The 24,265-nt window shown below is 39.5% G+C and overlaps 2 protein-coding genes across 3 annotated transcripts; both read right to left on the bottom strand.

Annotated features, from left to right (window-relative positions):
- Positions 1-597: 597 nt before the first annotated feature.
- On the bottom strand, positions 598-16,639 carry LOC148736824 (uncharacterized). Of its 2 annotated transcripts, none has more exons than XM_088750986.1 (9): positions 16,049-16,207; positions 8,827-8,937; positions 8,389-8,505; positions 7,992-8,082; positions 7,297-7,671; positions 6,872-6,994; positions 2,318-2,452; positions 1,645-1,668; positions 598-1,087 (listed from the first exon to the last, which is right to left on the bottom strand). In XM_088750986.1, exons 1-9 carry the CDS (start codon positions 16,199-16,201, stop codon positions 750-752), a joined length of 1,467 nt encoding a protein of 488 aa, XP_088607112.1. In that variant the 5' UTR covers positions 16,202-16,207; the 3' UTR covers positions 598-749. The 2 variants fall into 2 exon arrangements, with proteins under 2 accessions (XP_088607112.1, XP_088607111.1); XM_088750985.1 differs by lacking the exon at positions 1,645-1,668 and adding an exon at positions 16,522-16,639 and having other exon boundaries at positions 603-1,006; positions 16,049-16,216.
- A 712-nt stretch (positions 16,640-17,351) lies between these two features.
- Positions 17,352-19,779, bottom strand: LOC148736823 (uncharacterized). Its single transcript, XM_088751037.1, has 6 exons — positions 19,673-19,779; positions 18,791-18,955; positions 18,501-18,611; positions 18,094-18,219; positions 17,890-17,986; positions 17,352-17,575 (listed from the first exon to the last, which is right to left on the bottom strand). The coding sequence occupies exons 2-6, from the start codon at positions 18,884-18,886 to the stop codon at positions 17,352-17,354; spliced, it is 654 nt and encodes a 217-aa protein (XP_088607163.1). The 5' UTR covers positions 18,887-18,955; positions 19,673-19,779.
- Positions 19,780-24,265: the final 4,486 nt, after the last annotated feature.

The following is a 24,265-nucleotide window of genomic DNA, read 5'->3' as shown; positions in this document are numbered from 1 at the left end:
TAAAGGGCTAATTGTTAAGGGGAAATAATCAGCAAAAGAACTCCTCTCCCACTCACCCCCCTTCTTAAAAAGTGGGTTTTTCTCTACCTTTTGGCAAGAAAAGCACCAATTCAATGCAATAAATATACGATGACTCGTGATGTATAAAAAAGTCACGTATAAGGTGTGAAAGAAACGTCGGAACAGTCACTAAGGCTCTAAACCTATTTACTTGAGCGACATTTGATATCATAGTCGCTTTCCATGTGCGCATGTGAAAGATGTTGAGTCACATGTCAAATTTACCCATAGTAAAATTATCTCTGTCGAACTGATATAATATCTCTTTTTGCGACGCACCGATCTCAACACCATGTGCAAATGTTGTTTTCCTCTTAAATGTATTGAAGACTCCACCCTCTTCCCCCTATCCGAAAAGAAAGACTTGCCCGTAAGAGCTCACGATGCCGTGTGGTTTTCGATTTTAATTTTGTAAAAAGAAAATGAGACTTGTGTGAACAAAAGTCAAAAATCTTTATCATTGACTTTGTTTCGCTATCACTTTGTTCATACCTCCCCCCTCCGACCCTTGATAACAAAGCGAGAAGAAAAAATACACCCATGTATCTGTAAGAACCATTTATTTCCTTATTGCGAAGAAGTAAAGTCATGCAGGATTAAGTCGGGATTCGTTTTATTATCAGCTCGGTGATCTTTGGCTTACATTTAAATCTTCCTTTTGTGATATAGAGGTTTGAGCACGATAAGTATTAAGAGGTGCTGCAGTAACGAAGGTTACAATCGTTATTTGGTGTACCAGTGATGTGATAAACGTAGAAAGCCCCACAGTTTCTCACTTTGATGTAGTGTGACCATCGACAGCAGTTTGAGTTCCAGTGAAAGCAGGCCAGTCTACTGACCTGACCATCAGACACTGATGGGTGTCCACCATTTAACCAACCGGTTGCATACGTGTCACATCTATGTGTAGGCGGACACGAGGTGGCCATTCTGGTTCCTGCTGAACCTTGAAAGCGATACCAGCCATAGAAACGATTGTCACAATTAGAATTGGCATGGTTGTAGGTCACCCGCCTGGTGATACTAAGTCGGCATTTAAGGTAATTGCTGGTTGCGAATTTTTCGGTGGTGTGTCATTTGACTTGCTATACCAGTAGGGTCAAACATTTGAATTGAAAAAGTTTTAAAACATCTAAAACATCTAAAACATCTAAAATCTCTCCCTCCCTCCCTCTCTCCCTCCCTCCCTCTCTCCCTCCATCCCTCTCTCCCTCCCTCCCTCTCTCCCTCCCTCCCTCTCTCCCTCCCTCCCTCTCTCCCTCCCTCCCTCTCTCCCTCCCTCCCTCTCATAGCTGAATTTTGTTAGCCTTACTCCGTAAGAGAGTTTAAGTCGGCATTTAAGGTAACTGCCGGTTGCGAATTGGTCGGTGGTGTGTCATTTGATTTGCTATACCAATCAAGTCAAACATTTGAATTGAACAAGCTTTAAAAAATACTCTCTCTAAAACATGTATGAGTACAATCCTTATTCTATAATCGTCTATATATTATCCTCATTTTCTCAAATGCAGAAGTTCAAAAAAATACAAGTTGAGCCCCTGTCCCATGAGGACAAAAAAGGAGTACTGTCTCCAAGCGGAAAATTGACCATACTCGGAGTGTAGCATTCTTGTTTGCAAAAAAAAAAAAAAACAAACAAACAAACAAAACAAAGGAAGGGAAAGGGATGGAAACATCTCCATCCTTTACAGGTTGTGGACATGTAGGATAAAGTAGTTCTCAAGCTAATCGCAAGCACATTTATCTGGGCGGGTCTCTTGATTTTTCTTCTCCATTGCGGGAGAAACTTAGCGGTACGTCGTCCTTTGCCTAGACCTTTCTCTAGTTAGATTATTATGTTACTATTTACTTCTTAATCATTCATTGTGAAAAATACGGCCAAGCAGTTGTTTCATCGCTCCCTAAACTATTTACTGCTCTTCAATTACCACTATAATATCTTTATCTCCGTCTCTCTCTCTCCTTCCCTCACCCTCTCCCTCTCTCTCTCACTCCCTCCCTCTCTCTCCCTCCCTCTCTCTCCTTCCCAGCCCCCGTCTCTCCCCTCCTCTTTTCCTCCCTCCTTCCTTCTCCTTCCTCTCTCTTCTTCTTGTTGTTGTGTTTTGTTTTGTTTTTTTTTTTTTTTTACCACCTATCGTTTATGGTAATAAACTATCTCTCCCGTTCATTTTCCATCTATTGGTCACTTCAAGTGAAGTGGTGGGGCCGTGAATCGAACTAGTTGTTGGTTTATCGTCTCGCAAAGGACACTCATTACCTGAGGCAGAATACCTGCACGTCTTTCCATTTCCTGTATAGAAGCTGTTACAAGAGCAACTGTAAGACCCAACAGTATTGGTACATGACGCATGTTGATGGCAGTTGTGAGAACCACTGGTACACTCATCAATGTCTGCGGACATTAAAAGCACCAACATATTAAAATAAGTAACCGAAAAGAAAAGAAATAAATAGAATGGAATGACAGAATCCTATATCAAAGCGAGCATAACTCTTAATCATGTATTTGCAAACACTACCAACTGAAGAATAACAATTTCCGAAAAACATATTTCGTTGAATACTTAATATTTTGTTACCTCAGGTCAGAAAACAAGTCATTTCAATTTAACGATTTAACCAAAACAATAGCGTCCACTCAGGCACTTAATGAAAGTGTATCAAGGAGAATGTTGAAATTTCAGAAATATTGCTGTCATGTATCAGCTACTCAGCTATAATAGTTTTCTGAAGATCTCAATTCACGGGATTCGTTACATATTACGATGAAGTGAAGGTCCATATCGCATGCACTCTGAATCAACTGTGACCCTTAACCTTGAACGTATTAATTTACTCAGAAGCTCAGAAGAAAGACGTATTGAGGGAAAATTTGCCGTTAAAAAGAAAAACATACATTGCCGTCAAATGGGCAATAACACAAAAAAGAACATCCGGCTATCGACCTTAATCTTTGGTTAGGGGTTCAAGGAAACTACCTCTTTTGGCGAGTTCGATTGTTGAACTAATCGAACTTTAACCATACCATTATTCTCTTACATGTCCCCTATTAGGATTTTTCCTTTGGCTGGTCTATATGTTCCACTCAGAAATAAAGTTACTTACTTACTTAATTACTATGATACGGTGGAGTAAAATGGCGCGAGTGTGTAGTGCAAGTGAGTGTATGCTTTTACTCTCGTCAACACGAATAGATTTCCATGGCCCGTTGGTGTTAACGGGGTTCCACCGTAGTCTCTTTTGCAGTTGTTGGTTTTGTTGTTGTTGTTGTTTTGGCATCGCATGACTCTTCTTAGTTTATTAGCTTCGCCGACAGGCAGGGACAGTGGCAGGGACAGTTACATTAATGAATGACAGGCAGGGACAGTTACATTAATGAGCGACCGGCAGGGACAGTTACCAGTTTGCGCCAATTCATTAATGTAACTTTGTTCTCAAGCGATTAGACAGAGAGGGGCCTGTGGCTAAAGCAAGGTCACATTTGAGGTCAATATCACCGCCCAAAATTGCCATTTTTTGAAAAACCATAAAATTTACCTGCCCTCTTGCATAACTTTCATACCAAATCCAGTATATACTGTAGTGACCCATTTATCAAAATCAGTGAGAAAAATCAATCTCATTATCTAGAAATACCTTGTCTCAGAGCATATAAATACTCTAAGAAGGCCTCTAATTAGCACTACAAACAACTAACGGTTTAGCAAAATAAAGGTGATTTTTTTCTTTGAAAACCTAGTACCCATCATAGAGCTCAAAAGATGATGTTCTGAACTCGATATGACAACATTTGTTAAAGATGCTTGAATTTCCTTTGATTTATATTTTTCAGCTCATATCTCCATACAGACTATACTCACAAGCATGCAAAGTCTCTATATTTTGTCAGGCCCATTTTTTGACGCAATATGAAGTTAGCTTAATGAAAACGACCGTTAACAGAAGATCTAAGGTTAAACTTTCGATAGCCTCGCTGGCTCTTGTAAATACGCACTATGGCATCAGTAAAAGAGCAGGGTGATGCATACAGGTTGTAGTGAGTAGCGTCCAGATGACTTGTGATCCATCCGATTTCTCTAGTACGTTAGAGCTGAATAAATCAAATCATCCGGGAGTAAATAAGAAATCCACAGTTAGGAGAACTGGATAACAAATATTTTGTGTAGCAGTTCATATGAAACGCGCCACGCCACACCTCGAGATGCGATTGTTGTTGTATCGACTGACCCACCATATTAGACGTGAGAGTGAGTGGACTGGACAAAGTCGAGGAGTCACGCAACCTTCACTGAGTTTTGAGTAACGCGGGTCTGTTGACCATCCCTTGCGGCAATCGCAGGAGTTTGCTTACTGTAAAAAAAGTTTCATAACTCGGTACCTTACGATTAGCACCACCTTCAATTATAACGTCGGAAAAAACTCGCACAGTGACTGTAGTTCACTGAGTTTTTTGCTTTTGCAACACCTAAGCAAATTTTCCCTTGGCAGAGAGATCGCGATAGTTGAAATCTTCATATAGAAGAAAATTGGAAAGCCATCAAACTATTTTGAAACATGTGTCCGAAACCCTTTTAATAGGAAATAAAAACTAAGAAAATTTTTTTCACGGGAAGCTGAGAGGACTGCCTATAGCGAGAGTGGCACTAAAAAAGCCATTTGCTACATTTATGGGCATGTATGAGCCCTTTCGTATATTTTTTTATTAATTGTAACTTGTAGCTTTGGTATCACCAGCTCTTCCTCTCGCCCCAGACTCACCTGAACCCTTGTACTTGTGTTTTAATCAAGTAGTCATGTCATTATCGCAGGACAACAAAGGAGTCATCCCTGTTTCACGCAGAGCCCATAATGCGGCACCGCATTGATCAATTACCCTTCCAAGGGAACAAAGCACCATCGAAAAATTATCCTGAAATTTTACTATCGCTATACGTTTAATACTTGGTAAGGACACAAACGTTTACGCTTGAATAGTGGGAGGAATGGAAACTTGGTCCAGTCCTAATACTCTCACGTCCAAAATGGCGGGCCCAGTTGGCATCATATCATGTCTCGTGTAGAATATTTAATTTAAACAGCAACAATAATTTTTTGTCATCCATCTCTACTGAATGTAGACTCCCTCTTGTTTTGGATGGTTCCATTTCTTCAGTTCTAAAGTACCTAAGATTTCTAGTGGATCACAAGTCACCTGGACGGTGCTCACTTTGGCACGCACACATAAGCTTATGCTCTTGCTCGCTAAGTGATGGGTATTTCCGAGAGCTATTCACAGACTATTCAAACGCCAGGCGTAGATCATCTTTTAACAATCGTTTTCTTCTGAGCTTAATGGTTAGGGTCGGCCGGGTTAAGGTCACCTTATTTTCAGTTAAAAACGGCCTGATAAAATATGAAGACTTTGCATGCTTTCAGTATAATATGTATGGCTATACGGTCTAGCAAACATAGATCAGAGAAAATTCAATCGCCTTTAAAAAATATTGCAATATCTAGAAAAGAACGTCAACATTTGTGCTCTATGACTAGTGCAAGGTTTTCATAGGAAAAAATTACCTTTATTTTCTTAAACCACTGGGTGTTTACAGGGCTAATCAGAGGCCTTCTTAGAGCAATTATAAGCTATGAGACGAGGTATTTCTAGATAATGACATCGATTTGGCTTTTATGTTTCATTTTCACTGAACAAATACCAAATAAAGGCTTTATGTCAAGACGTTGGTCTATTTATAGCATGAACTATGTTCAAAATTCTATTATGCTTGGCCTTAGAGGGGCATGGAGAGTTTTTGCCAAAAACTTAACAAACCTTAATAAGCCAAGTTCATCTCAATTATTATAATAAATGGGTCACTAAAGTGTATACAGGATTTGGTATGAAAGTTATGCAAGAAGGATGTGATGGTTTTTCCGAAAAATGGCAACTTTGGTTAGTGATTTTGACCTCAAATGTGACCTAACTTTAGCCCCTTGCCCCTCTCTGTCTAGTCACTTGAGAACAAATTTACATTTCTTAAGTAAAAAGTGTTTTATGATAGAGTCCATGATCTAATTCATTTGGCAGCGCAGTTTACCAATGGAGTTTTATAACACTTTCAAAATGCCATTCAGAGGGATGAAATTTTGGTGCCCCTTAGGCCACAAATGGAACCCCTCCCCCCCTGAAACTCCACAACAAAAAGATTCAGAGAAGCGAGCCGAAGTGGCTTTTGAAATATCTTATCAAAAAAATTGTTCGTTGATTACTTGCTATCCTCCATAAGTCAGAAAATTATTTATTTCAATTAACGATTAAACCTAATGAATAACGTTTACTCGGGCACCGAAGGAAAATGTACTGAGGAGGAAGTTGAAGTTTTATGATACGGCTGTCATATATCAGCCATGTGATTCGCTGCGTAATACGATGCACGAAAGGTACAAATCGCATGCAACACCCCAGTTTTTGTATATAGACTTTTTAATTAAAATTTACTGGAACTGCGATCAATCTGGTGGCAAGAGAATATAAACGATGATTTTCTTGTTTGGTGGCCATAGCCTCAGGAGTTTTGTAAATTTAAGAGGACAGTTAAAGCCCCTAACCTCGCTCTTCAGCTCTTCGAGAATCTCTTGTCTGAATAAGGGTAATTGGTAAATCTAATACCAACTTAAGGATGTTAATCCATACTTGTATTGAATTAGCACTGAATAACATAACAAAAATAAAACATTTTAAGCATCCAAGGAACGGTACAACCATGTCAATAAGAAATAAAAGAGGCTAAATGGTACACTTTCTCTACTTTCAAGAGTTTAAAGTTGGCCATACCATTGCATGTTCTTCCATCACCAGAATACCCAGCTCTACAGGTACAGGTGTACGACCCCACGGTATTCGTACAATCTGCGTTGTCTGCGCAGTTGTCAGTGTGTGTAGAGCATTCGTCAAAGTCTGCCACAATCAACGTATAACAATTTAAGTGTATCCCTATACCATATCATAAAAAATGCCGAAAAGATCTGTATTTGTTGGTGGGAGGGATTATCTTACCACAGCAAGGAAAAAATTAAAAAGCTTGGCGACTGAGATCTTTAGGGACGTCCAATAAGTAGAAGTACCCATCAAGTAAAGAAAAAAGTCTGGATTGACAAAGAAATAGCATGTTTCCATTTTTCAAGGTCACCTCAGTTTCAATAACTACTCAGGGTGTTATTCAAAAACAATAACTACTTGCGAGACAATAAATTCATTACCTGTAAAGCACGTAAAATTTAAGCAACTTTTGCATGGCACGTCATTCCAAGCGTACCCATGCTTTGCACCAAGAGTGTGCATGCAGTCTTGGTTGTTCCAGTCATTTGGTTGTTGCGGAGCCCAGAATCTAAATTTGCATATTTCTTTATTTGTCCAAACAAATGATCCTTCCACACTCCGATCATTGAGTCCAATCCAAGATCTTCCACCGTTATGTCGATGCTGAACGTAAACATTTTCTTCTTGGTTGTGCACAGTCACCAACTGGGAGCCCATTGCAGAGCAGTTAGACTCAGCGGTAAGCCATGGTGTGCATGCGGGGCTTGTGAAGTAGCAGTAGCCGTCGAAATAACTCCACCCTGTTTGGCATATATCTGTATGAAAGTGCACAATACGCGCCCGCATCAAAGTCAACACGCGTATGGATCTATGCCGTATATGCTGTAGTTATACGTTGGTTTGCTCATAACCGGTAGTACGATTTCTCTATGGCTAAGGACAGAGCAAAGCAGAAAACAAAGCAAAACCAAAACAAGAACAAAAAGGCAAAGCAAAGGAAAACCAATGGAATCCAGAGATACTTTAGGTGGTCAGTTAAAACCAAAGGTACTTTTTAAAATAATATGTTTCAGATAAAATAACCTCTGTTGTGATAAACATCCCTCTGCACTTCCAGGGCCAAACATACTCTCACCTGACAAAACAGTGTATGACACTGAAAGTGGGTCATACTTTATCTCGTACAACTCTTTTAGACAAACTCTGAATCCTGTCTCATTGATGAACTAAACAAAAAAATGAAAGAAAAATAATAACATCAAAAATAAAAGAGTTAATCTCAACTAAATATTATTTGAAAAGGAATGAAATGCAGTACAATGAGAGGGAAATTTCCATTACATATCGTAGAGCTAGCGAATGAAACAAATGGCAAAGAGTGTAATAAACAGAAAATTGAAGAGAAAAATACCAATAACATCTGCTGAAACTCAGGTGTGGCTTCAAAGTTAGATAGCAGATTTCCCGTGGCAAAAAGAAAGGGGAAAACGGGAAAAAATTGACACTTTAGGATGATGAGTAATCGACGCTACCTCAACCCAAGCTGTTATCCCATTATGTATCGGTTGCAGATTTCCACCACTGGTTGAATGATTTGCAGAAACAAACACATTCGGGGTGCTGTTGAACTTCTGATTAAAGGAAACATCCTATGTAAAGAGCAGATCGAATCCAGTTCAAAATTAACTTAACTTTGCGAAGGAGGGACAACTTAAATCCTGCTCGTTATGCATTGTTTCTTGGTAGGTCTGTTAGTTTGTTTGTTTTCTTCTGATTTTCAAATGAAGACTCCATGTGGCAGTTTTACACTGACCTACTGAAGAACGATGTTTTTCATTACGGTTCAATTCACAATTAAAGACAATAACACCACCCGTTCTGGGACCTGCTTTTGACGGCGAGAACGAAAAGGATATTTTTATGGGAAAAAATGCATTGGTATTGGACAAACTTTTTTAGCTCAGCTGTACCTTGCAATAAGCGCGGTTGTGATCAGCAGGTGGCGACTGAGAGTTAGCAAAATAAACCGACTTGTGTTCAAAGAAGAGAGGCTTGTGCAGAGATGAGAATGCCAACCATTTCTAAAACATGAAATTAAAGATCATTCGTTATGACTTAATTTTGTGTTAATCTGTCCAAGTGTAGCTCACCGACCTTTAGCCTTGTTTCTGAAAAATAAGACCACTTGATAAAAAGAGAATGGCAAATTAACCACAAGTAGTATTCAAAGGGGGTTTCTGACGCAGTTTGAAAATTGCCTCATTTCTAAGGATAAATTCAAAAATAGCCTTAAAAACAAGGCAATCTAAAAATGTGTCAAAATAATCATGTTTTAAAGGCAATTTTGAAAAATGTAAAGATGAAATAAACAATTCTTTAAAAATCGAGTTTCCAGATGGGATTTGAACCCACGACCCTCCGTGATCTAGTCGGATGCTTTAACCACTGAGCTACAGGAGACTCTATGGTGAGCAACGGAAAAAATTACTTTAATTTTTAATCTTACTTTAAAAAAGCACAACGATGATTTCAAGGCAAAATGATTGACGCATCATTTGTTTCCTTCAAAGTCAAAGCAAAATTGACGAATTTTGAGATTGCATTGATTTTCAAGACAATCTCAAAATGCGTTTGAACCAATACTTGTAACGAGGACCGAATTACTTTCACTGAATCTGTCACGCAATCCCAGACCTTTCTAGAATTGTCTTTAGTTTGTGATATTCCAGAAACTTCTTTCATGTGACTCAGCAGTTTCCAAAAATACTTGTAATGCGCTGTAAATAGTAAAAGAACATTATAGATACCTAAATTATATGTATAAAAGCTGGCTTGTGAGAAGTGCAACAAAACATTTGCCCGAGGGCTTGCCCTCGTAGCCGGATGGCTCAACTCGTGCAAGCCATGATGTGACGAGGCTATGACCTTTCCATATCCGGAGAGAAGGAAGAGAAGAAAAAGACGATAGCCGAGAAGGGAAGAAGATAAAGAATACACAGCTCACTATGTAGTCCTCCGTAAAATTTTGTGTACGCGGAAAGAATACCATGAGTCAAGAAAGCCAAGCGTTGTGGTCTTCAGACGGCGGAAGTTGGAATTCGAAGTTGATCAAGACGATGAATACTTCTACGGCATAAAGGATTGTAAGCCTGCTTTACGAACTGCTTAACTTAATCTTAACCTAAGTAAATTAAGCAGTGTAAAACTAATTAAATAATAGTTAAAATGGGTAACTGCCTGTTGTTACATTTTTTGGCGTGCCTTATATCGTACTCGGATGTCTATTTTTTATAGATGTTTTATTAGCAGACATCTGTTGGTCATTCGTGCACGTAACATAATAGATATTTTAAAAATTACAGATTTTGGAGATATTGATCCTCTAGTAGAGCATACTCATGATGATGAAGACGACGATGAAGATGATGGAGATGCAACAACACCTTTTCAACCAGATGAGAATTCAACTCCGGGACCCTCAGGCGAAGAAATTCCAATGACGACAATGAAAAGGGGGCAAGAATAGTGTTCAAAAACGGCTGAGACATCTTTCATTGAAGGTGATATTTTTGGCTCGCGAGTTTGAACTTTAAATGAGAATTGCATTGGAATCACTTACTAGTATTTTTCCGGAGGCAAAAGCTTCAGAACTTGAGGTTTCTTACAGTGAGAAAGGAAGGTGGCAGGTGAAGATGTTTGGTCAAGGCAAGATGGTAGATCCTTTGTCTACTGAAGTAAGGGGCCTAAATAGGCAGAGGTTGAATCCTAGTCTCCCAAAACAAATTAAAACTTCACTTGGTCCACAGCGAGAAGTTTTGATAGCTCAGAAGGATAAAGAAATTGAAGAGAAGGAACAGTCCATTCGAGATGATCAAGAGATTTCTGGTGATGAAAATGAAAACCCCACCATACGAGAACAAGCAAGAGAAAGGATAACTGAAAATCAAGAGCGGATTGATGCCCTTAAGAATGAAAGAGAGAGACTTGGTGAAAGATTATCACTCCGTGAGAGATTGATAAATATCTTCAAGAAGTATGGTTTTAAAGTCTCAGCTGTTGTTTTGGCAGTTGGAACAACGATTGGAGTGACTGTGAGCACACTAAAAATAGGCCTTAGGGGTGGGGAACGGGCTTAAGACTCTTGGAAAAAATATCGGTGGAATTTTACCAGGTCTCGTTGGTGCAATAGTCAGCTTCAGTTTTAGAGTTGCTGGGTCAGTGATCAACTTTCTAAGAGAAAATGCCCGGACTCTAATAACGGGTGTTGCAATATTTATGGTTGAGCGATTTCAAACCAAAAAGGCGATGAATCCGGAGGGCTGAGAACAGTTCGACTGAGATCAATCCGTCTTTAATTTAATCATTATTTGTGTCGCTGTCACTCGACGCTTTCGTCTTCACAAGAGTTTCACTTGGATCTGTCTTCTGAGCTTCACTCGCGGTCTCTTTATTTGATAGGTGAGAAGTAGGTCTCTTCATTTTTGACGAGCCCCCGTTCATATGCTTAACTCCGACTGATTTCGTATCCAAATTAACTGATCTATTGACTCCAAATTTCATGTCGAAACTTGCCTTCTTCAGCTTGTTATTATACCCGACTGCGCTCTGTGTGTTCAGAAGAATATTTGAGGGCATAAGCAGATTACCTGGTGAGATTGCAAGATCAAGTCTGACTTTCGCCTCATCAATCGGAAGCTAAAATCTCTGTACGCTCTTCGAGATGTCTGTCATTCTGATCGCATCGTCAACTAAAACAGTAAACTCACGTTGAGGCTCGTTTGCGCTTCCTGATGAACCAAAGATGGATGATCTGACATTTACTTGTGAACCGAGAATTAAATAAAAAAAATGCCTCAACCTACTGAGTTAGTCTCCCCAGCCCGGTTTGCTTCAGGCCTTCTGACTTATCTGTCATGAAAAAATCGAACTGTTTATCAACTTTAGTGTTGTCATTCCTTATGAAATAATTCAAATTGCCTTTTATGGCTTTTCCACCTTCATCTCTGGACTTGTTATCACCCGGATATGGGATGGCAGTTGCCATAGGTCCAGTATTAGTGACGTAAATGAAAAGAGATCCGAGACCAAAACAGTCTTCTTCTGTGAAGCGGAAGTCTGTGCTTGGAGAAGTTCCAAATTCTGCACACAATCTTTTGAACGATAACTTGTCGTAGTTATTATTTGTCTGACTAAGCGTTGGGTCGCTCGGGAGGGCCGATTCACTCTGTATTCCACCCATCTCTAAAAGAATCCTTCTGACTGCGATATAAATTTGAAACCGCAGAAACGGCTTGATCTGGTCTGGAACCATGTCAAACGGTTCACGAGAGATTCCACAGCCTGAAATAGCGCACCACACTGCAAAGTTGAGTTGTTGAAACGAGTAGCTCATAGTCGGCCCCGCAAGCCATCTCTTTGATTCTGCGCCTGAGCTGTGTTGAATTTTCATTCCTGTGAATATTTCTCTGAACTTTGCTTTAAAATATTGGTTTGGGTAATAAATATGTTAGTCTCTTCACTGAAGCTACTTATCGCACTCTTGTGAGTTAGAACTGCTGGAACCTCCTTAATTGCAGAAGAATTCAGAGTAACCTCGATGGGAAACCCTGCTATTCCAAGTGCTCGCTTCATTTCATCCTCCCAGTCTTTTCTGATTGATACTGAGACGCTCGTTTAAACACCATTGGAGCAATTCAAGTAAACTTCAGCTTTTCCCTGGTTTTCCCTGAAGAATGTTACTTGCACATTGAACTTGCTCAGGTCTGCGTTCGGATATTGTGCTTTGAAATCATTCAAGGCTTTTGTTCTTTTTTTCGCAACAATTCCTTTCGCTTCATCTGTTCTTAACCAAGCCGACATTTTAATTGGTTTTATAATCAAAATGGTTGTGTTGACAATTATTTCACATTCAAATGATTTTACAGTTCTCTTCAAAGATCCTCTCGTGAATGGAAGGGAACATATTAGGCTAGTGAGCTGTTCTCTTTACAACTCATGGCAGAACCTGGGTCACTCTGGAGAAATCTCTTCACTTGATGCTCAGGACAATTCATCTGTAAAGAAAATTTCTGAGAGAAATTATTCGTTGAAAAGCCTTGGCAAAGCTCTTGGAGATGGATTGAAAACGGAGTCAAAGTTCGACAAAAGGTTATCATCATTGAACAACTACCTTGTCAATTGCGATCATTTGGATGCTGAAGAAGACTAGAGAGGGTTTACAAGGACAAAATCGAGTTGGTCTCAAGAAAGGGTGTGTATCCATGTGATTACATGAGCAGCATTGAAAAGTTCAGAGAAACAGAAATTCCACCAAAGAGAGAGAGTTTTTATTCAAAGCTGAATGACTCTGATATAACTGATGAAGATTATGAGCCCTCAAAGAATATCTGGAATGAGTTCAAAGTGAAGAACGTGGCCGAAGGTCGGTCTTGGACCTTGGGTGATTATCATGATCTTGTGTTTGAGGAGTTCAGAAACGTCTGTCTTGAGAATTACAGTCTCGACCCTGCTTGGTATTACACTGCTCCTGGATTGGCTTAGGTTGCAGCATTGAATGTGACAAACGTTGAGCCTGAGCTACTGAGTGATCCAGACATGCTTGTGATGTTTTTGAAAGGAATTCGTAAAGGAATCTCTATGATCTCAAATCGCTATGCAAGGACAAACAACAAATACATGGGAGAAAAGTTTGACATAGAAAAGCCATTAAAATATCTGACTTATCTAGACGCGAACAATCTTTATGGATGCGCAATATGCAAGCCTCTTCCTGTCAGATGTTTCAAATGGATGAGAGAAGCAGAGATTAAAAAGTGGAGAAACATTCCGTGCATTCTTGAGGTTGATCGTGAATATCCAAAAGAGCTTCATGATCTTCACAACGATTATCCTCTTGCTCCAGAGAGGGTTATGATCAACAATGCGCAAAGCGCGGGAAGAGCCCAAGTCGAGGAACTTGTGCCAAATCTGAATGATAAGGAGAGATATATCATTCATCACAAGAATCTCAAACCTTGCGTTGGGTTTAAGGTTGAAAAATATTCACAGAGGAGTCAAATTTGAAGAAGAACCCTGCCTGAAAAGTTATATCGAGCTCAACACAAACCTGCGCGTGAGTGCAAAGAACGAATTTGAAAAGGATTTCCTCAAGTTGATGAATAACTCTGTCTTTGGATAAACAATGGAAAACATCAGGAATCGAGTTGATGTGAGGTTAGTCAACAATTGAAAGAAAGCAAACAAGCTTTCAGCAAAACCAAACTTTCAGCACTGCATACTATTTGACGAAAATCTCATCGAAATCCATATGGGGAGAACATCAATAAGGTTTGACAAGCCAGTTTACTGTGGAATGGCTCTTCTTGATATCAGCAAGACTTTTATGTATGACTTCCACTATGACTAGATCAAACAGAAATGTGGAGATTCTGCAAAGCTTCTTTTCATAGACACTGACAGTCGAACAAAGCATACAGATTATGCTTTAAAGCCTTACAACAAGGCACATAATGAGGATCTTGATATAGAAGAGACACGTTTTTCTAACTTCTACAAGCCGAGCACACAACAAAAAAGAAGGTGAAAAGATCTACGTCGGAGGAATGGCTTTGGGTTTGGGATTGGCAGCAAGTCGCTTTTTGTGATCGCAATAGAAAATGGAAAGAAAACTTTTAAGAGTTTACTATAGCCCGAAAGGATTTTCGAAGGGATTAGATGCAGTGAAGAAGTTGGTAAAGGAAGCTGGAGTTTCTGAATGTGTTGCAAGGCTTTGGCTGATGAAGCAGGCTATCTGGCAGATTTATTTGCCTGCCCAAAGCATATCCCACGAGGAATTTTTCACGTTGAATCTCCAAACACACTTCATCAAGCTGATCTTATTTTCCTTCCTCATGACAGACTTCCTAGAGGAAGAAAGGTCTATAAATATGCATCGACAGTGGTCAAAGTTGCGAGCAGATTCAAGGCTGCTGAACCTCTCACCTCAAAAGATTCTTCTGAGGTCTCAAAGGCTTTCCAGAAAAACTACAAGAGATTACCATTGAGATGGCGTAAAGTTCTTCAGGTTGATCCTGGACGTGAATTTATGGGTGAAACGACTAAAAGAGATGGCAAAGCAAGATGTGAGAATAAGAAGAGAAAATGTAAACGTTCATAGAGATCAAGGGATAGTTGAGCGATTTAATAGAACTTTGAGTGAGCGTCTTTTTACTTTCCAATACGGCCTGGAAATAAACTTCGAAGACAAAAAGAGATCAACAGAATGGGTGAAAAGGCTTCCAGAAGTTTTTTTAGCATTAAATAGTGAGGAGACAAGATTGACTGGAAAGAAACTAATTGACGCAATCAAAGAAAAGGCGGTTGACGCAAAGAGTTCAACTTCTTATTCAAGACCTGTTGGCTTTAAAGAAAAGAGACTCGACTCTTCAAAAAACGTGAGATATCTCTATGCTGCTGGTGAGTTAGAAGGTAGTCAAAGACGAGCAACAGTTCCAATATGGTCTCTGCAGGTCTTCAATATCGAAAAAGTATTTGTGAATGAAAGGGAGCCTGTTCTCTCCTATCTGAAAGACGGACCAAAGCGAGGGTTCGTCAGAGAAGAGCTTCAGATTGTTCCATCTAAAAAATGAGTTACCTCCTGAAGGATTTCGATGATTTGAAAAATGTTCCAAATGCTTCATAAGTCTCCATGAGTTTTTGGGATTATTTCTGAGATATTGTCTTTACTAGTTTTTCTTGGTGATTCTAACGCACTTTTGTCTTGAAATTCAATGCAATCTTAAAATTCGTCAATTTGATTTGAAAGACTTGCTTTGATTTTGAAGGCAATTTCGAAAAAATGCGTCGATGATTTTGCCCTGAAATCATCGTTATACTTTTTTACATGAGATTAAAGATAAAGTAGTTTTTTTCAAAATGAACTGGAAAACATGGCTGTTTTGACACATTTTTAGAATGATTTGTTTTCAGGACAAAGTTTAATTTTACCTGAAAATCAAGGCAATTTTCAAAATGTGTCAGAAACCCCCTTTTGATACTACTCCACAATTTACAAAGAAAAATAAAGCACGCAAAAGTAAAACAAACAAACAAACCAAAACAAAAACAAAACACACAAACGCACACATAAAAGAAAAAAAAAGTGGTGCACCTCTTTGGAGATAATGAGTGCAAGTAACTGGAATGTATACTTACAACGTGAACATCTTCGTGAGATCCTGCATAATTCTGAAGTTCCCTTAAGCAGACTTTGAATGAGGACTGCGTGACATCTTCAATCCAAACACTTGCAGCGTCACGTTTCAGTCCAGCGTGATGATGAGCAGCCGTTGCAAATACTGATGGCATCACAGAAAACTTTCCCTGTTAAAAGGTAGTGCATATTAGCTTCTAAAACACTGAAGTTACACAAGTTCATCTCCTTTATTCAATCTGAAATCTCGAAAAGCAAAACACGCAGACCTGAAACTGAAAACTAATCACGTTCAAAAACTTCCAATATAGTCTTTTATAGTCAACATTTTAATCTGTGTAAAAAAGCAACTCTTTAATGATATTTATTTCATGAATGATAATGCTAGGTCGGTACTGCGAACACGGCTCCAATTTGAAAAGAAACTTTTTTTCCTTTTCAAAACATTTGTAATAACACAGCTTGGTCTACTAACCAAGGGCAAACTGATAGGTCTACAAGTCGTTCCAGTCCACCATTGTGATAACCGCACTTCGTCAGCAACTCCATCCACTGGTGCCCCTTAGTAAGCTATCCAATCAACTGTCACATTAGCATTTGAGTGTCTTTCGTTGTAACCGGCCGCCATCACACATGCGGTGAATCTATAGTAATTGACATTTTCAACCCAGGACACAGCGGCATCGTGTACGTAAGACTTGTCACTAGTGTCAATATGATTGACAGTGATCTGAACTTCGAGGGCCTTGTAAGGATAGAACACAAATGGCCTGAGGCGAATGACTTCGCAATGAGAATATCCAAGCGATGGGATGTGCGGCATGAGGCGACGACCGCGCTGAAAAGGAAATCCTAGAAAAAAAATCAAAACCATTTGGCTACGAATAATTTTCTGTCTTCTACTTTAAATTTGTAATGGAACTCTAAACCATTTATACCAGCCAAGGCGTCATTACCAAAGAACCAACAACAATAAGATGATTGAAACCACAAAATAAAGTAGTTATTTCTAAAAAATTACCCTACATTGGATAGCAGTATGAAGACGAGGACAATGTCACTTCTCCCGCTCTAACACTGCTTCTGCCGCACTGACTTCTGACAGCCACCATTTCCGACACCCACACACCAGTCGAAATGACCGCCATTACTACCAGCAGTTAGATCTACGTGGAACACCGATGCTGCCAGTACCACTGACATCGACATTTTCATTGACACTATCACCGTCATCTCTTCAGGTGTCTAGAAACGGATTCACCGATAAAAGAAACCGTTGAAGGCAAATATTTTACTCAAATGTAACTAACCTTCACAGCTACCAGGGTGCTGTACAGTGTAGTTAAGTCGAAGGACACACATTTCCTGCCGAAACAGACACTCGTTATCGTATGTTGAGCCGTTTGATGAGCAGATAAGCTCTTGGTATGATGGACAGCTCTCCACAGAAACGCATCTAGCATCATAGGGCCCAAATGCTTTGCACAAATAGTGATAATGGCAAACGACGTCAATGCAAGGGTCCAAGTCTGCGAGAAAAACGTGGAAACCTGAAAGAAGATGCCGGCAAGTTAACAAGTTTGCCATCGTAGATAATTTATTTGCAACTCCTATCTCACTTTTCAAATGCTTATAGAAGGTGGTTAATTTGGAAAAGACATCCAAAAGTTGCATCTAAAAATAGGATGACAAAGCCCTAAGTTAAAAATGACAACCACGCTCTACGAAGTTACATTTTGACTGACGAACTACAAAGTTGTAAAGGTATGTCACTTTGCAGGAACAATGAAAATTTAGCCTTTCTCAAATTGACACAAAAATAGTCATGAATTTCTTTGCTCACCACCAGTCACCATGTAATCCACGGTAATGACATCCTTATTGTTGGAATCGCTGTTAAATGTTTTGACACAAATCTGAGCTTCAGTTTTAGATGTGTGCTAAATGAATACAAAAATAAGAAGAAATCATTTCAATATAGTAACTTAGCTAAGAGTCCCATTTTTTTCATCGAGGAGCTAAACCAATATTAGAACACATTACTAACCTCCACCCAGGTAGTGACAGCATTGCATTGGGAGCCGAATTGAAGAGAATTGTTCATTCTAGTGCTTCGCTTTGCAGTCACCAAAACAACCGGTGGAGCGTAGAAGGGCTCTGTAAAGTTTATAGTCTAAATTCAAGAAAAAAGAATAAGTAAATAACGAGTAGTTCCTCAAGAGTTAGAGTGAAGTGTGAACAGCAGTAGAGCTGCTCTAAGGCCACACTGTCCTGGTGGGAGGAGGGGGGGGCCTAAGTATATTAGAAATATAAAAGAGGAAAACAGAATGGGAGAAGAGAAATCGAGGGTACTAAACTTTAAGTCGATTGCAGGTCAAACGGAGACAAAACTTAAAAAAAAGTGAAACGATAAAAGAAGGAACAAAAGATACAAATAAAAACTATATTACTTACTTGACAAAAGGCGTAATTATGCTGCGGAGATGGCGAGTTTGTACTGGAAAACAACAAACTGTTGATGAAGGTAAAGTTGTCGACCCTGATGTTGTTGAAAGCTATCCAATTCTGTCGATCAAATAAAAGCTTCCATAGTTACTCTAACAAACATAGAATATTTAAGCGTTTTTCTGTCGATGATAAATTTTTCTTTCAGAATTAAGCTCAACTAAGTGTTTCTCATCTCTTCCAATAAATTTCAATACATTTTCAGTGGACAGCACCTTTTAAAACTCGCGGTCACTTACTACTTTTAGATTCTTGTGTGGACCATCGAAAATCTTGGCTTCCCTCAAGCAAATCTTAAAGCTGTTTACTTTCAATTCCTCGACCCACAAGGCCATGGCATCCTGAGTTCTGTTGATAACACCGTGATTGGCAGTCACAAAAATAGTTGGAGGAGATAGAAAACGCTGAAACATAAGTAGACAAGTTTTCATCCAATGCATTTTGAGACTATGCCGATACCCTTAATTAAGGAGTGAGGGAAATACAATGAACCACATTTAAACCTTTATTGGAAACAACCCTACCAATGATACTATTAATAATGGTAACAAATTATGAATTCAGTAAATGGCTTGAACCCGGGGGTAACATGTGAAGGTGTAGTCTGATCGTTCGGGTGAGTGTAGTCCTGAGAAGGACTGTTGTCGGTGGTAGTGACTGACGTTTCGACAACCTGTGCGGAAGTCTGATGATGACTTCCACACAGGTTGTCAAAACGTCAGTCACTATCACCGACAACAGTCCATCTCAGGACTACACTCACCCGGACGATCAGACTACACTTTCAAATTATGAATTATTAATTATGAACTAAAGAGGGTACTGTGAGACTATAGGATAAAAAAAAAAAAAAAAAACCGAGATCAAACAGAAGAAAAGCCCATATCATTGACAATAAATGTCGAAAGATTAGGTGCAACTTTAGGGTGTTTAAAAAGATTGTGAAACGTGTTAATCTAGGGGTTTAATAAAAGGTTAAGTGTCTTTGTTTTCGAAAGCACGAGTCGACAAGGTCGGATCCCTTTTCCTAGTACAGACTTTTGCATTCAATCTTCATCATTTAATGGCATACCCTGTTTAATCATCAGCGCCTATGAGGTGCTAATTAGCACACATCTAACCTGTTTGAAATCGATCCTCTTACATTCCGTACCAGTTGTCCAAGAACTCAGCGATTTGGTGCCTATTTGGGATCCGTAAGGTGCTGTCTGAACAGCAATCCAGTCCACTTCTTTAGTACCGTTCGAGCTGTCTCCAAACTCCACCACACAGGCTGTAAATCCACTCTTCGTAACATCTTCAACCCAGACTGCAGCTCCATTTCTAGGATTTTGACTCTTCCCTCTGTGGCCAACGGAGGCAAACACGTTTACCTGCTGTCCACCAGAGAAAAGATACTGGAATGAGATCTTCTTACAAGCAAACAGACCTGGTATGGCGGTGGTGATGTTTTCCTTTCCGGCCTTGAAACCGAGAGCTGTTACGAAATAAATCAAATACAAAAGCTTTGAAATTATACACCTTGCTCATTGCAGTTGTACGAGAATTATGAGGTACACCCTATTTTTTGATCCGGTTGATTGTTCCATTCCTTCTCCTTGCGCCCCTCTCCCATTTTTCTTTCTCTTTGTTTTGCATTTAACCCACGTTTTTATCGCCATAAACAAGTCATTTAACGTTAGTAACTCAATGTTAGCTATACTGTGGCTTTATAAAGGAAAAACATATCAACATACCTTTACTTGCTGGAGCAATTAAGATAAGTACGAAGAAAGCAAAGTGCAAGTCGCCTGAATTTTGGCGCTCCCGCAACATCTTGCTTAGAATGAGAAGTGTATTTCCCGCTGGAAAGTATATACTCTCATAAAGATCCTTATGTCAATCATCTTTGACTGCAAGGACTTGTCCATTTCGTGAGGGCAAGTTTAATCACGGAATACTAAAGAATCAAACTTAATACGTTGATCGTAGTTAAGGAGGGGGAAATAGGAGGGGAGGGGGTGGGGTGGAAACTATCGACAGCCCTTACCATTTCATTTTGATCCGTCAGTGGCAGTGTTGGTACTTTTTTAACAAGTAGAGAAGTGTTGACTGCGCTCTGCTCTGTTGTTAAGAGCACGAAAGTGTAGGGGAAAACACGAGAAATAGTAGAGTGTTTCCCTCTACCTCTTGAGTGCTCTAGCCGCTACTTGAGTGGAGTTTTTCAATTTTAATACGAAATCTGAAAGATGAATGTGCAGTCAAATCCGGCCCAATTGTGACTCAAAAACACAAAAGTTTTTTTTTTTTTCACGTAATAGTTGATTAACAAACTGCTCAAGGCATGCATTTTATGAATGAACGACGGCCGATGTCACAGGAAGATGAAGATTGCTCAGGATGACAGCGCCGTATAAATCGACAGCTGTCACTGATGTTATCTTCCACTCGACCCATGGAAAAAATATCAGAAAAGTCTCTAAGTTCAGTTCACTCCAAGGGCGGAAGATTTACTTTCTGACGCTTGCTTTACTGCGGATACTGGAGATCACCATGGTGAGCTAGCCGAGATTGCAGTCGCCCTGACTGATCTATGCCAGCTCGGTTATATATACTTTTTTTCCTCTGGACACGAACATGGACACTTCTACTTCCTTCCCCCCACCCACCCTCCCACCTTCATCTACCACACCTCTGAAGTTTAAGAGTCACCCTCAATATCTTTTACCTCCCTTGTTAGAAAGGAGAGGAAATGATTTGCAATATTTTTATAAAGCGGGATCCTCTTAACGAACAAAAGGTAAGCTCCTAGTAATTGGACGTTTTCCGCTATATATTATGCGAGATTTGTGTCTCTAAGATAAAAAAAATAATTTTAGGATTATGATGGTTCAAGTCATGGACTTACCCAACTGATTTAAAGCAAAGGCTATTAACTCCCTTGCGATTTATTCCAGTCACGAGATGCTAGATACTTTTACTCCCTCATTTTATCGCAACGCAGTACTCAAACCTCTCTGGCCAGTCTTGTTGATTTATTCGATTTCCTATGGATCTTGAGTTGTTCCCTGTACTGCTCGCAGAGTTTTAGGAGTGTTTGCATGTTGCATATCACAAAATCAGTTTTAAGCCATAATTCTTTCTTCTATCACTTTTTCTTAAGCTTTGCCCAAGAAATGGCGAGGTCATGATGTTATTGCCTACCAGTCTTCATCTACTTTTCTTAATCTTTTAATTATGTAAAAAACAGCGGAGTTTTCGGAATTCCTGATTAATATTGGTAGATTACATACCTCTGAAAGTTTTCCGGACATTGTATTCTACGTAAAGCCTGATCAACGTAGTGCTTCGAGGTATGTTTGCGAGTTTCGTGCTATAAAGTTATGCTGTTACTAAAGCCTGTTTGCTTACGTAAAATCCTCTTAACTAATTTGCTAATTTGCGTGCTGTCTAATGTTTTTCTCATGCACACGAAGATAATCTTCACATTTGACCTTAAGGAAAAATACAAATGAAAAAGTGTCACAAACGGAGAGCAAAAGTTATTGCTAAGATTATTACTCCATGATAATTGTTTTGTAGGAGCATTTCTTGTTGGACCAAGAGCCACTGACTGCAACTACCGAGAATCCGCCGACAGATGCAAAATATATCATACAAGACCTTTTTAAAGGCCATTAAATGGGCCATGACATTGCATTTTTGACAAAATAGCCCAAGCTCTTTTAAACCTGGACGTGCCGCTTATTGCGGGCCAAAGTAGAGAATTGGAGGAATTAAAGTACAATGACAAAGCTTTAGGATGATACATATAATGACTTTTAAGTATCTATGGCAGACTTCTTCATTGGCCAATGAAGTTGACCTTTATTTTTCCTCCGCGAAAGAGACTCGAAGTACTTTATTTCAACGGGTCACTATTTAGACTTAAACGTATTAGAAGTAATTTTAGACGCTTTCTTTACCGCGACTACTGGAGATCACCATGGTGAGCTAGCCACGATTGCAGTCGCTCTGACTAAGCTATGTCAGTTCGGTTATATTTTGTTTTTGCTCTGGACACGAACAACGACACTTCTACCCCCCCCCCACCCCCCCCACACCCTCCTCCTCCCTTCATCTGCCCCACTTCTGAAGTTTTAGAGTCACCCTCAATATCTTTTACCTCACTTGTTTGAAAGGAGAGGAAATGATTTGCGATGTTTTCATAAAGCTGGATCTTTTTAACGAACAAAAGGCAAGCTCCTAATCGTTGGCCGTTTTCCAGTATATGTTATGCGAGATTTTTGTCTCTAAGATAGAAAAAAGAGTTTTGGGATTAAAATTGTTCATGTCATAGCTATTGTTGGAGTTACCCTACTGATTTAAAGCAAAGGCTTTTAAATCACTCGTCATTTACGATTTATTCCAGTCACGAGATGCTAGATACTTTTACTCCCTCATTTTATCGCATAACGCAGTACTCACAAATCTCTGGCCCGTCTTGTTGATATTCGGTTTCCTATGGATCTCGATTTGTCCCCTGTACTGCTCGCAGAGTTTTAGGAGTGTTTGCATGTTGCATATCACAAAATCAGTTTTAATCCATAACTCTTTCTTCTATCACTTTTTCTTAAGCTTTGCCCAAGAAATGGCGAGGTCATGATGTTATTGCCTACCAGTCTTCATCTACTTTTCTTAATCTTTTAATTATGTAAAAAACAGCGGAGTTTTCGGAATTCCTGATTAATATTGGTAGATTACATACCTCTGAAAATTTTCCGGACACTGTATTCTACGTAAAGCCTGATCAACGTAGTGCTTCGAGGAATGTTTGCGAGTTTCGTGCTATAAAGTTATCCTGTTACTAAAGCCTGTTTGCTTACGTAAAATCCTCTTAACTAATTTGCGTGTTGTCTAATTTTTTTCTCATGCACACGAAGATAATCTTCACATTTGACCTTAAGGAAAAATACAAATGAAAAAGTGTCACAAACGGAGAGCAAAAGTTATTGCTAAGATTAAAACTCCACGATAATTGTTTTGTAGGAGCATTTCTTGTTGGACCAAGAGCCACTGACTGCAACTACCGAGAATCCGCCGACAGATGCAAAATATATCATACAAGACCTTTTTAAAGGCCATTAAATGGGCCATGACATTGCATTTTTGACAAAATAGCCCAAACTCTTTTAAACCTGGACGTGCTGCTTATTGCGGGCCAAAGTAGAGAATTAGAGGAATTAAAGTACAATGACAAAGCTTTAAGATGATGCATATAATGACTTTTAAGTATCTATGGCAGACCTCTTCAGAGGCCAATAAAGGTGACGTTTATTTTACCTCCGTGAAAGAGACTCGAAGTACTTTATTTCAACGGGTCACAATTTAGACTTAAACGTATTAGATGTAATTTTTGACGCTTTTTTACTGCGACTACTGGAGATCACCATGGCGAGCTAGCCACGATTGCAGTCGCTCTGACTAAGCTATGCCAGTTCGGTTTTATTTTGCTTTCACTCTGGACACAAACAGGGACACTTCTACCCCCCCCCCCCTTCCCACCCTCCTCCTCCCTTCATCTCCCCCACTTTTGAAGTTTACGAGTCACCCTCAAGATCTTTTACCTCGCTTGTTTGAAAGAAGAGGAAATGATTTGCGATGTTTTCATAAAGCGGGATCCTCTTAACGAACAAATGGCAAGCTCCTAATCATTGGCCGTTTTCCACTATATGTTATGCGAGATTTTTGTCTCT

The sequence above is a fragment of the Stylophora pistillata genome, chromosome 2 (assembly GCF_964205215.1).
Source record: "Stylophora pistillata chromosome 2, jaStyPist1.2, whole genome shotgun sequence".
Lineage (NCBI taxonomy): Eukaryota > Metazoa > Cnidaria > Anthozoa > Scleractinia > Pocilloporidae > Stylophora > Stylophora pistillata.
Note: the sequence above shows the minus strand (reverse complement) of the source record. Positions and strands in the feature narration are given on the sequence as shown.